The sequence below is a fragment of the Stegastes partitus genome, unplaced genomic scaffold (genome assembly GCF_000690725.1).
Source record: "Stegastes partitus isolate 25-593 unplaced genomic scaffold, Stegastes_partitus-1.0.2 Scaffold1324, whole genome shotgun sequence".
Taxonomy (NCBI): Eukaryota; Metazoa; Chordata; class Actinopteri; family Pomacentridae; genus Stegastes; species Stegastes partitus.
In genome coordinates, this window is record NW_007579055.1 from 4101 (window position 1) to 16521 (window position 12421).

At 40.7% G+C, this 12421-nt stretch overlaps 2 protein-coding genes across 4 annotated transcripts in view; one reads left to right on the forward strand and one right to left on the reverse strand.

Annotated features, from left to right (window-relative positions):
• Positions 1–4406: 4406 nt before the first annotated feature.
• Positions 4407–12421, reverse strand: part of LOC103369740 (GTPase IMAP family member 7-like) — an 18233-nt gene continuing 10218 nt past the window's right edge. Inside the window, exons 1-2 of one of the 2 annotated variants that reach the window (XM_008298532.1) lie at positions 5687–5746; positions 4407–5540 (exon numbers count right to left, since the gene is read on the reverse strand). In XM_008298532.1, coding sequence (XP_008296754.1) covers positions 4786–5540; positions 5687–5714 — 783 coding nt within the window. In that variant the 5' untranslated portion in view covers positions 5715–5746 and the 3' untranslated portion in view covers positions 4407–4785. Of the gene's footprint in view, positions 5541–5686; positions 5747–12421 lie in introns of those variants that run through there. The other variant, XM_008298531.1, reaches the window with a different exon arrangement.
• The window catches only part of LOC103369738 (GTPase IMAP family member 7-like), a 26205-nt gene continuing 19634 nt past the window's right edge, over positions 5851–12421 (forward strand). Inside the window, exons 1-2 of one of the 2 annotated variants that reach the window (XM_008298530.1) lie at positions 5851–5932; positions 6573–7236. In XM_008298530.1, coding sequence (XP_008296752.1) covers positions 5911–5932; positions 6573–7213 — 663 coding nt within the window. In that variant the 5' untranslated portion in view covers positions 5851–5910 and the 3' untranslated portion in view covers positions 7214–7236. Of the gene's footprint in view, positions 5933–6572; positions 7696–12421 lie in introns of those variants that run through there. The other variant, XM_008298529.1, reaches the window with a different exon arrangement.

The window sequence follows — 12421 nt, forward strand, 5'->3', positions numbered from 1 at the left end:
CCTCGCGAATTAATCAAAACACACAATCAAGGGACAGATGAGCAAAACAAACAATCACACCTGATCTGGACCAGTCAAAAAACAGCGAGGGCAAGACTAACCTGCAGCAGGTTCGGCGCTTTCCCACTAATTAAGTATTAGGGCCCCGCTAGCTAAGCTCCCTCCTAGTCTTCATGCAGCTACTGGTGGTGGGTTCTTATGCACTGTAGCCCGATGGGTGGAAGAGCGACTGGCACGCCTGTTTTTTGTTTTTTATTTTTTATTTTATTTTTTATTTTTTCACCTGCTTGCTGTATTTCTATATTGTAAACCTTTGTATTTATTGCTTTGCTTTTATCCTGTGAAGCGTCTTTGAGTTCTTGAAAAGCGCTATACAAATAAAATGAATTATTATTATTATTATTAACCCTCCCAAAGCCACGGATGTGCTCCTGAGCAAAGCTCCAGCCACGTTGGCCACAACACTACCCCAAACACCGACGAACCCAAAGGGGAACGCCGCTACGGCCTGACAGAGAAACACTCCTCACCGCTGCTGGTCCTCCGGATGCCGGCACAGATCACCCACATCCGGAAACAAACAAGGCTCTCCTTCTCTGCCTCAAGTTAAAACCAACAAAGAAACGAAGTATGAACGACACTTTTAACAAATACCAGCCTACTTACATCAACTCAACCACTGTGTCTTCTCCCCACTCAGTTTCACATGAAATGAACACCGGCATGTACCACTGAGTAAACCCTTCAAACAAAGAGCATGCAGGGCGCCAAACAAATTTACCTCATGTTCACAATCCAATCTGAGTGCCACAATCAAAATCGGACGAGCCCCCACTTTGTCACAACCCAGCAAATAGGTTGTGGCAAAAGAGGGGAGACGACACAGGTATTGTCAGATTTTAACGTAAAGTTTTATTAATTGGTTAAATTAATTTAGTCAAAGTGAGGTGTGTAAGTCAGTGATGTCAGTAGTGTGGGTGCAGATGTCTGGATGTCTGGATGTGATGTGGTGCAAGGTGTTGTCTGATGTGAGAACCAAACCAATAATGAACCAAACCACAAATCACGGGCATGAGGAGAGAGAGAGAGAGAGAGAGAGAGAGAGAGAGCAGGAGCTGAGGGGTTGGCCCTTTTATACCTGGGAGCGCTGGGCCCGAGCGTGCCAATCAGGTAGGACCGCCCACTCAGTCTCCAGCAGTCTAGGGACCTGAGGAAACAGAGCCAAACACAGACAGTCAATGTGCCCAACCAACAGACTAGGTGGGTCGTCACACCTTGAACACCCCACGCTCAAAAAAAGAAAACAAAACAGCTTTCCTGATCTCCTCCTTACGACTCTTCAATAATAACAACACCATAATGGTCAGCTATCTCCATCAACTGATTCCTATTGCAGGTATTGACAAAGGCCACCATGGGCGTCTCAAAAAATCCAGACATGAAACCATAATTACAAAGACCAATACAGGAAAATAAAATGTTAACTGTCAGCCCCACACTTGGGCAAATGTCAGTCCTTGACAGTGAACTTGCCCTTAACTGCCTGTCCAAAAGCTAGCTAAAGCTCAACCCTAGGCTTTGTTTGATACTTGTCGTGGGTATTTATGCACAGCATTGACTGCAATAATCACCATTATATGCATTCAATGACTACAGCCCGACAGCCTAGTACAGCAACCGTAAAGTGGCGACCCTCCAACAGCAACGGATGTGCCCCCAAGGCAACAGCTCTGGCCACTTTCCCACCACGGAAACAGAAAAAAACAAACAGACACAATCCCTGGGGGGAAGTGTCCTACCACCTGGTGGAGAAATCTCTGTCACAGTGCCACAAACTGTAGCAAAATAATTTTCTGAATGGTACATACAAAGGCTTCCACAAAACTTATGGTGTATCTTCCACAAAAAGAAAAACCTAAGCTCAGCTCTACAGAAAGACACAGGCCTGGCTACAAAGCACAACTAAATCCAACACTTAGCTTGAGCAATCAACTGAACTTAGAAACTTACCCAAGGCCTACTGCCTAAGGCATGAAAACAACAATACTAACCAATTAAATGGACAACCCCCCGTTTGTCATGACCTGGCTAAGGAGGTCACGACAAAAAAGGAAGAACACCATGATAAACGTTTAAATAATTCTTTATTAAATCAAATATGACCAAATTAGACCAAATTAAATGGCCAAATCAAACATTTAAAGTATAGGATGTGACAGTCAGTAAGTCAATTGTGTATCATGTGCATGAGTGGAAGAGGTGTATGTGTGTGATGGTGCTGGACGGTGAAAACACAAAAGGCAAAATCAGAACTGCATGAATGAACAAACTGAACCAAACCAAACCTTGGTGTGCCTGTGGAGAAAGCCAGAGTAGAGAGAGAGAGAGTTAGAGCAACTGCAGGACTTATGTAACTTGATCACACTGGGCCCAGGTGTGCTGAGCTACTCCAGTCAAGCCATTGCAAATGAGAGACGGGTTAGGGACACACCCCCAAGATAACAACAACGGCAAAGCCACTCCCTGGTGATCCCACAGGGGCATCACAACTACCACTGGGAGAGGCCGCCATTTGGGCTGTTAAAGCAGTAACCTTACCTGTGAGTGTGATACTTGATTATTTAAAACATTATTACTGCCCACGAGTGCTTTAATTAAACTCTCGTGTTGACTGAACATTGCTCCATGACTGGCCATGGCTTGCTGCAAAGCTGGTCCAGAGAACGCCTGGTCTGTGCTGGTTGTATTGTCTGCTGAGCTCATACAGGCCAGACCATAATGTTACGGATCAGGTTCAGAGGCTCACGCACAGACACAAAACTCGGCAGACCAGCATTACACAAATAATAGTGTTTTATGAAGACACTCACAATGGTGGAAACAGAATAACAGGAAGTAGAAAAATATTAAACTAGAGCTCGTCCTCTTAAGGAGGGGAGGACTAAGTACGAGAAATGAAACTGAAACTAAATAGAGAAAGCTCGGGCAGAATACAAAGACAAAGACTACAAATAATTGACCAGTATGTTAAATGAGCTCAGCAAGAGACCAGGGCTTACAGACAGAGGGATTATGGTGGAGAGACAGAAGCTAGACAAAAACCCACATATTGGTCATTCCATGACAAATCAACAGGACATCCACCCTGACCTCCTCACAATCAGACTTTATGTACAATAACTTTAGTATGTTTAATGGGGCAAACTTTTATCTTCATACTGTGGATCATTTCAGAGTTTCAGGCCCTTGAAGTCCATGAATGTTACAGAAATTCTCAACAAACACTCTGAAGACTCTCTCTCTGTCTCTGTCTACGGATGTTTTCTTTATTACTTGCAGCAAGGAAGCACACACCAATACAATGAATGCTTAACGTATGTGAGAAGGCACTCAGGCATAGTCTGAGTTCATGTAGGGACACAACTGTCAGTCACACGAGTTCTCGGACCATGTTTCACAACAGGATATTTGTGGTGAGACGTCTGCTATGTGCATGTATGCTTAGAGAGACGTTGGCACGTGGTAAGATGCATAACTAGTCCTGACACCTAAACTTAACTCTACTTTCAGAGTTTTTCCACTCAGGAACAAGCTGCACTGCTCCAGACCCACTCATCTACATCTCCAATGAAGAAATCCTGGTCCAACCCTGTCCAGCTTTCCTTCCCCACAGTGACAGATGTGCTTCATGCAGCTGTCTTGGGGTCTCAGGAGCTGTAACAAGTCTCTGTTCAATCTGCTGCCTCATCCACCCGGCTGGCTCTTCTGTAATGGCTTCCTTGGATGATATGCTGCCCTGCAAGAACTAAATAAAGCTTGATTTCAATTTCATGTAGGAACATATGTCTGGAACAGCACCGGCAGACATTTTCTGTGTTTACTCATCAACACCATGAAGAGAAACAAATCAACTTTAAACACAACAGCTCAGAGTCGACCAGCCAAACCCCAGAAAAGTCCTTCAGATGGTTTTTTTTCTCACAGAATTGTATGTGAATAGCAGGCGTCCATGCAGGATTTTTCAGTTTATGAATGTGAAAATGATAAATATGAAGTTTATATCAAGGATGAGAAACATGTTCATAAAATTAAATGGTTTTACTCATTACAAGGGAAGTATTATGATTGGAAAGTATAAAAATGTACAACTAAACAAGAATGTGGATAATTACAGAGACCAGAATCACATCACATTCACAGCTGATCAGTGCTTCATCTCATCCTATATACTTTAACTGGTCAGTAAAAGATGTATGTCTAGATGGTGTAAAAATGAAAACACCACCATGTTTGCAGCAAAAAAACACAAAACCAAAACACTTTTAAATAGTATTAAAGTGTAATAAATTGTGAGCATGAATATTACATGACCTGTGTGAAACAAAAGACAAGCCTCAGACCTTAAGTCACCAAACATGATTCAGCTTTATTAAAGGAGAAAAATTTTGGTTGTGCTTAATTTTAAAAATAAGCTTGAAGATCAAGATTCAGGGTGGCATCCACCCACACCCTGTTATTCACTCTATGATTATGTCGTCTGCTATTAAGCATTGACACCAAAAGTAAAAAAAAAAAAAAACAACAATTACAATAATAGAATCTTTAACGCTTTTACTCTCAAAATTGTTATGTGTATAGACTATGTGCGGCATGAATGATTTAATATTTTTCATAACACACATCTTATTGATTGACAAGTGATCATGATGTTTGTGTCTGAACCCACTGTGACTTTACTAAAGAATTACATCAGACTAAAGCCACATCATGGAGTTAAAGGAAGGATCATGGATCCTGTTTGTCTTCGTCCAATGAGACAGCAACCAGTGTGGCTTGAAACTGGCGTATTTTTTCCACCAGCTCAGCCATGAAGGCTGGGTTGTCAGTCAGTGGCTTTGGGTCATTTCCGTCTTCACTCTGCTGCAGAATCTTCTGGGCCTCTTCAAACATTTCGTCGCTGTAGTACGATCCTCCGTTTGCTGCCACCATGTCATCAATCTTCTGGATCAGCTCCACCACTTGAGTTCTGTTCTTGTTCATGTTGTTGAAGACGTGATACCTGTTGCTGCACCTGTTCAGCAGCTCTGTGAGTTTCTTATGGCTGGTTTGCAGATATTCATGTATGGTTGTGCCCTGCTGACTCAGCTTGTCACCATGAGTGAACAAGACGATCATGTAGTTCGATGACTTCGGTCCGAACAGCTTCTTCAGGGCCTGAACACAGTTTTCTTCTTCTTTGGTGAACCTGCCGATCTGAAGGACCAGCAGGAAAACGTGAGGGCCTGGAGAGCACATCTGGATGCATTTTATGATCTCTTTCTTTATGTGTTCTGCACTTTTAGACGTATCCAGAATTCCAGGAGTGTCGACCACATGGATCTTTCTGGAACATTCAACTCTTTCTATCTCACAGGTCTCCGTCACCGACTCTGCACTCACAGCAGACTTAAAAACTTCTTGATTTTTGCCCAAGATGGTGTTACCAACGGCACTCTTCCCAACACCAGTTTTCCCAATCATCACAATCTTCAGAGGACGACCTGCAGAAAGACACAAACTCTGTTTAGACCTGATGAAGTTCTTGGATGGAAATAAAATCAATCACAAAGTCAGGTGTGATAGTTACTGAATGCTGACTGCAGTATAAAGAGAACAGAGAGAGTCTACATAAAAGATCCTGCCTCACCATTGGGGATTGAGGATGTGTTACCCATCTCTGCTCTTGATTTCTGGAGAATGAGCAGAAGCACAGCTGTCCACTGTTGTGGCATGAAGCAGTTTTCAGCGCTCCACCCACAGGGTGGATCCAATCTCTCAGAGTATTTCAGTCAGAGTCCGTCTGATCAAAGCTGATTCAGAGACTCTTGTGACACCTGCACACTGTTTGTTGGTCTTTAGGCAGCTGACGAGATGAGTTCTACCAAACCTTCACGTGAGTGACTCTGATTTACTGAGTTTTTTTTCCTCCTTACCAAGGCCTGCTACATCTATGATCTACTACAGCACTAAACATTCTGTAAAGATGACAGACTGTGTTTAGTATTGAAAAATCACAAATTAAAATTCTTCTTGAAATCTTGTGTTGGGACTTTCTTAGCCTTGGGTTCAGGACTCCAGGAGAAGTTAGTCAGAAACAGATTAGTCACAACATTAGTTTTGATATTCAACCATAATATTAACATTTAGGAGGAAACTGTTTTTTTGTGCAACTTCTTTTTTGAGTGTTCAGGCGTTTATTTATTTAGAAATTCAGAGGTAAAATAAGATAAAATATTTAAGAGTTATATGATTGCTTTCAAAGCTGATGCCAAGTAGAGAAACTGTTGGTAACTGTTGATGAAATAACTGGAAATTTGCTTTGCTTTAGTTGCTTTATTTTATTTTATTTGATTTGATTTATTTATGTATATATATACAAAATGTATATATATGTTTTGAACATTTTTATTTTTTTTTGATTGAAACTTGATGCTGGTACAAAATACATTTAACTGCACATTATACCGTGTATAAATATGTATGTGACAAATAAAGCTCATTTTATCTTAATTTGTACCAACTGCTTCTTTCAGGTGAGAGCAACAGTTTAATGTCAGGAGATACCTTCAACATTGTTCTGCTGGGACTAACTGGGACTGGAAAGAGTGCATCTGGAAACACCATCCTGACTGCTATGGACCCCCATCTGAAACCAAAGCAGCTTTTTGAATCCCGGCCGAGCTCCATACCAGTCACTACCAAGTGTCAGTTCCAAATGATACGTAGTCTTTATGGCAGGCGGGTCAGAGTGGTCGACACCCCAGATATCTTGAATGATGAAATAAACGATCAGGTACAAGTAGAGGAGTGTAAGAAGTACTGTCAGCCAGGGCACTATGTGGTGTTACTGGTGATACAGATGGGCCGGTTTACAGAAGGTGAGAAGGGAATATTAGAGAGGCTGGAGATGAAGCTTGGCTGCCGAATCAGGAAGAACACAATCGTCCTGCTGACACATGGAGAGAAAGCAAAAGACAATGTTCAGAGTTTCATTGATGAACGCTCTCACCTCAGGTCCATTATAGGTGAATGTGGAAATCGCTGCCATGTATTCAAAAACAACTCCAAGAACCCTAAACAAGTCAAGAAGCTCTTCAAGAAAATTCCAGATTATGAAACAATCTTCCCAGAGTTCACAGAAAAGCGATCATGCACAGGCTGCGGTTTCGTTTAGCTTGATTCAGACTGAACGTCCAAATAACAAACTGCTTCCAGCCTCCGTGTACCAGTCTGTGCAATGTTTGAAGTACAAGTGTGATCTGTTGATGCTGTGAACCTGCAGTTAAGGTGTCGTATGTGTCAAGATCTGGTTCTATGTACATACTTATATATTTTATGTGGTTATACATAAAATGTCCTGATGTTAATTCATTTAAGCTGTTTGAAAATAGTAAGGATGTATAAGTCAGATAAAAAGAAGGACATTAATTTCATCACTGTGTGTTCTGTATAGAGAAAAGTCCAAAACACAGCTGGGCAGCAGTCCTGCTGTGTTATGTAAAATGGTTTTGTTAATCTACTGTACAAATTTAGGAAAATGATAAATATACTGTTTAATTTCTGCTTTTTCTGTGATTGATGTTCATACAAAACTAGATTAATCAATGAGCTTATTAAGGGAATGCAGTGAATAATAAAACTAAACTTAATGCATCACTCTGTGAAGTATTGATCAACTGTGATAATTCATCATTCCATTACTTTTCATTACTTCAATAAATAAAAAACACTATTTCACTTTTTACATATAATTTCTAAATAAATATTGTAAAGCACTGGTTTTAAATATATCTTTGACGTTTAATTTTTAAGTTAAAACAAAATAAATACATTTTGTGAGGTTCTAACCTTTAGAGTTTAAAGACAAACTGTGAGACTTGCGTACTTTACATCTTAATAACCCTCATTTAATCATCAGGGTATTTATATGTTTTTCATAGATTTCCTTTTTGTCATTTTGGCTGTGTTAATGCATATGGAATAAAATGTGGCAAAGGTCTGTCCCTGTTCCCATCTAAAATACACTGTGTACAGAAAAACAATGTCTGTATTGAAACTAATTAAAACTGCTATGTTTGATCATCATATTATTCTTATGAAGCATTCCCCATTGTTTAAGTCAGGGGTTCTCAACTGGTCTCACGGAGATCTATTCGGAGATCAAAACTGATATCCCGATTCCAGCACAGCAAATGAATAGGTGGTGTTGGAGAAACTGTCTTTTCTCCGCGTGTTCGTTTTTAAAGATGAGACAAGATTCAGTTCGGTCTCAATTAATCACTTTTATCACACCCTGAATATTGCATTACATAGCTCTGGGTTAAACTCCCCCTAGCATCAACTTACCCACCCAGCTTGTATCTTTTATACATCCATATTACCCCTATAATTATCACAGTTGCTTTTTCCTCTTTGTGTGTTGCTTGTCTATCGAAACCAGCAATTCGTGTTCACTCCTTCGGGTTCACTCCTTCGTCCTCCCAGGAACCATCTGTTCTGCACCTTTTCCTTTATTTATAACAACTCAGTTCTCTTCCTTTTTGCAGCAATCCTCCCCACGATCGACGATGATGATGTCCTCATCTGACTCCGTACCATCCATTTCTCCTTATAAAAAAAGGATTTAAACATCTTCTTTCATAATCCTTTGTTGCGAACTTTATATCTTGCAAGCTTCAATGATTACATTTCTTAATGGCCTAGCGAATACTCATATGTTGATTCATCTAAGGCAGTTACTTCTTTTACTGGTTTACTGAATATATTACTTTAATAGCCTGAGAAATACATTGATTATAGAAAAATAATATTCATTGCTTTATTAAGAATGTAGTAATTCTCAAGAGATAAAACAATATTCAACAGTGGCTATTCGGGTCCAGCTCTAGTATGAAAATCAATATTTTCAATACTCTGGGTCCAACCAGAGACGCACATTATATATTATTTAATTTTGACCAGCTGTCCACGACCCACCCAGAACAGGTCCGTGACCCACTTTTGGGTCGCGTCCCACCAGTTGAGAACCCCTGGTTTAAGTAATAAATAGTTGTTTACATGGCCTAAAAATTAAGCCACTGACACATCAGAGTGTGATAATATATAGTATTGAGCATATAAAACACGATTTAAATCATTCAGTCACACAGTCGCATACTGACACACTAGGACCCCGTTTTGCAGGAAGACGTGCGTACTTGTTCACACTAGTTTTGGGAAACCCTCTATCTGGGGACCTCCTTCATAGACAGCAGCGGCCCTCAACATACGAGGACGAAGTCAGAAAACACTCACACACACCCCGTTTTAAGCATTTAACCAGGAGAGATGAGAGGAAATAAGCAATATTGAGTCTTGATTTAAGTTTTTTCAGTTTTGCAGAGAATTTTTCAACCAAAACAAATATAGGATATGCATAACAAAGGAAAGTAACAGACTTTTCCTGGAAGCTGTATAGCTGATGATTGCATAGTTAAATCATGTAGCCAATTGTAAAGCACACAGTAATATTAACAACAAGGTGTAAAATAAAATAAACTATATAAACAATTACGCTGTCTGGATAAACATCTGAGGAAACAACACTGTCACGGTACGCGGGGAACCCATGCAGAAAAGCGCACAGACACAGCAGAGACAGGATACGGCTTTACAAAGATCTATTTATTCAGAATAACTGAGGTGGAGGACCAGGGACAAAATGACCTGAAAACTCACTAGCGGCTGGGTGGGGGGTGGACAGGCTCCTGGGGACCGGCAGTCTGAAAGCGCACACCGATGGAGAGGGTGGGCGGCGGAGAGCGGCAGTGGTGGTCCGAAGAGTGGGCCAGGGGGGAGCTGATGCCCTTCAGGACGGGGTTCTGGGGAATCCAAGGCTGGACAGGAGCCAGGACCATGGCGAGCAGGACCAAAGCAGAACCGGGGCAGTGCGGCCAGCAGGAATGCAGGACAGGAGAACACACAAGTTAGTTAAGGTTTAAACAGGAGAGCAGTAATGTGCTGAGGCCTGATCACTCAACTACCAGAGTAGCTGAAGCTGACGCTAGATCTGGCAGGGAGTGGAGTGGAACCAGCTTTTATGGCTGAAGAGGAAGTGACCAGAGTTCTGCACCACAGCTGACTGGAGTTACTGCTGATTAAGACAATAATCAGGATGAGCGGCTGCAGGGAGCAGCACAGGAGAGTGAATGAGAGCAGAGGGGAGAAGGGGGAGGCAGGGAGGTGAGGTGGGGCAGATGCAGGGACTGAGGAGGAACCTGACAGGCAGTCAGAGGTTAATTATGAAAATTAAAGACAGTGATGGATGATACATTCTAGCCTATGTCAGAGCCAAGGCCAAATAAAATAAAAAAGAATAATCAAACTGATTAAAATGAATGATAAATATCAAATAGATAAACTCAGTTACAAAACTAATTTACCAAATAAATAATAATGAATATTTAAGGGAAACAACAACAGTGTGTAATTAAGAGGGCTAGCCAATCCTCCTGACTGGTCAATTAATAAAGCTGACAATATATTTATTCTTGCACATGACCACTGATGTGATGTGTGTTGAGTCCTCATTTCTGAATTAAAGTGTTGTATTGTGAAAGTTCTGATAAATGACACAAACACACTAAAAGCAGTTCCATGCCATGGCCACAGGAAAGCATTAAGTGCACCATTTTAACATCTTTATTGTGTTTTTCTGCTTTGTAATAAAGCCTTTTACACCTGACGTTCTACCTGTGGTTCGTGTCTGCTTCAGGGTTCTCAAACCGGTCGCAACAACCATAACTTGTAATAAATAGTAAACAACTAACTAAAAAGCCATTTTCCTTTTTTTGACCAGGAATGGGAGAAAAAAGATATGAACAGTATCCTAGACGAAAACTAATTGAATTTTAAAGGCGTCTCTCATAGTCCTGTCTTTAGGTCTGTGGTCGAGGCAAACGTTGCAGACAGTGAGCTGTAGATGAACACCTGCTGTTGTATTAACACTGTATACTATATGAGCTTACAGCCTGATGTTTGCTGCCCCCAAGTGGACGAATCAGTTCTTGCAAGTATTAAATCTGCCGGGTCTACAAGGTGAACATAAAGCCCTTTAAATTCATTGTTTCCATTTTAAAATAATTACTTGATGTGATTGTTTTTTCCATTATACTGTTGAAACCTTCATATGATCATTGATGGATGAAAAACTTTGACCCTGTTGGTCCTGGAAGCTGGTGGACTTTGGTCCTCAAAGTAAACTTTCCATTGTCAATGAATCAAATTCTTTTACATGCAAAGTAAAAGCTGACAGGTAAGCTTAATGCTTTTTGGCTATAGGGGAGGGGAATAGCAAAAAAACAAAAACACTTGATGCAGACAAAAATACACAGAAATTCTCAATTAAGCCATGAATTAAAATGAGTGAGAAAACAGCAGCAGGTCAGAATATAGGATATAGTGATATTAATCAGATCAATAACAGCTCCGTGCATGGTGGAGGAAAGCAAGAAAAAGGAACAGCAAGAACATGTTGATTAAAAAACGTATTTCTAACATGTTACAAACGTAAACCAGGACAAATTAAGCTTCTATTAACTGAGATGCAGTTCAGTTGTGTGAGTGTCTTAAGTGATTTTATTTCACTTTCACCACTACAGAAATGGTGCAGCGAGGACTTCAGATGTGAAGAACAGTCTGGAACTTGGGACACTTTGGTAAAAGGACTCTATTGACTCAGTGTTGTGTCAGTTAGGACAGATGAGCTCATGCAGGACGTTTCCAGCTGAAGCTTCTTTATTTTAAGGCAGTTTGAGCTGGTCTGTGTGACGAGAGAATAAAATAATAAAGAGTATTAAAGTTGATGTAATTCCTGATTGAACTCAATCATCCATAATTATTGTAACTTCAAACACAGTCACCATAAACTCAGGAATCAGGAAGTAACTTAACAAAAACTTCACCATGATAAACTTTACATCACCTACAAGACAGAAAATATTCACATCTATAAAATAAAGTAGCTTCCTCAGACGGACCTTTCAAAGTTAAAGCATTCAAAGTAGTTCATTAATTTAATAATTGTCAGATTTTCCTGTATGTTTCATAGTGTATAGTGTGGATATATATGTATATATGAAGATATTTGTGACACTTTAGACTGATTTGTTGAATACCTTCCCAGAAAAATCCTCCCCATCGACCCACTTTCAGGAGGTCTATTCTCACACTGAAATTCGAGACAATATCTGAGGCCGCCGTTATAGCTCACCTAGTTGAACAAGTGATCCATACACAGGGGCCGTGTTTCCCCAACGCATTCATTATCTATACACTGCTTTATCCTCACTAAGGTCGCCTGGGGGGCTGGAGTCTATCCCAGCTGACTCAGGGTGAAGGCAGG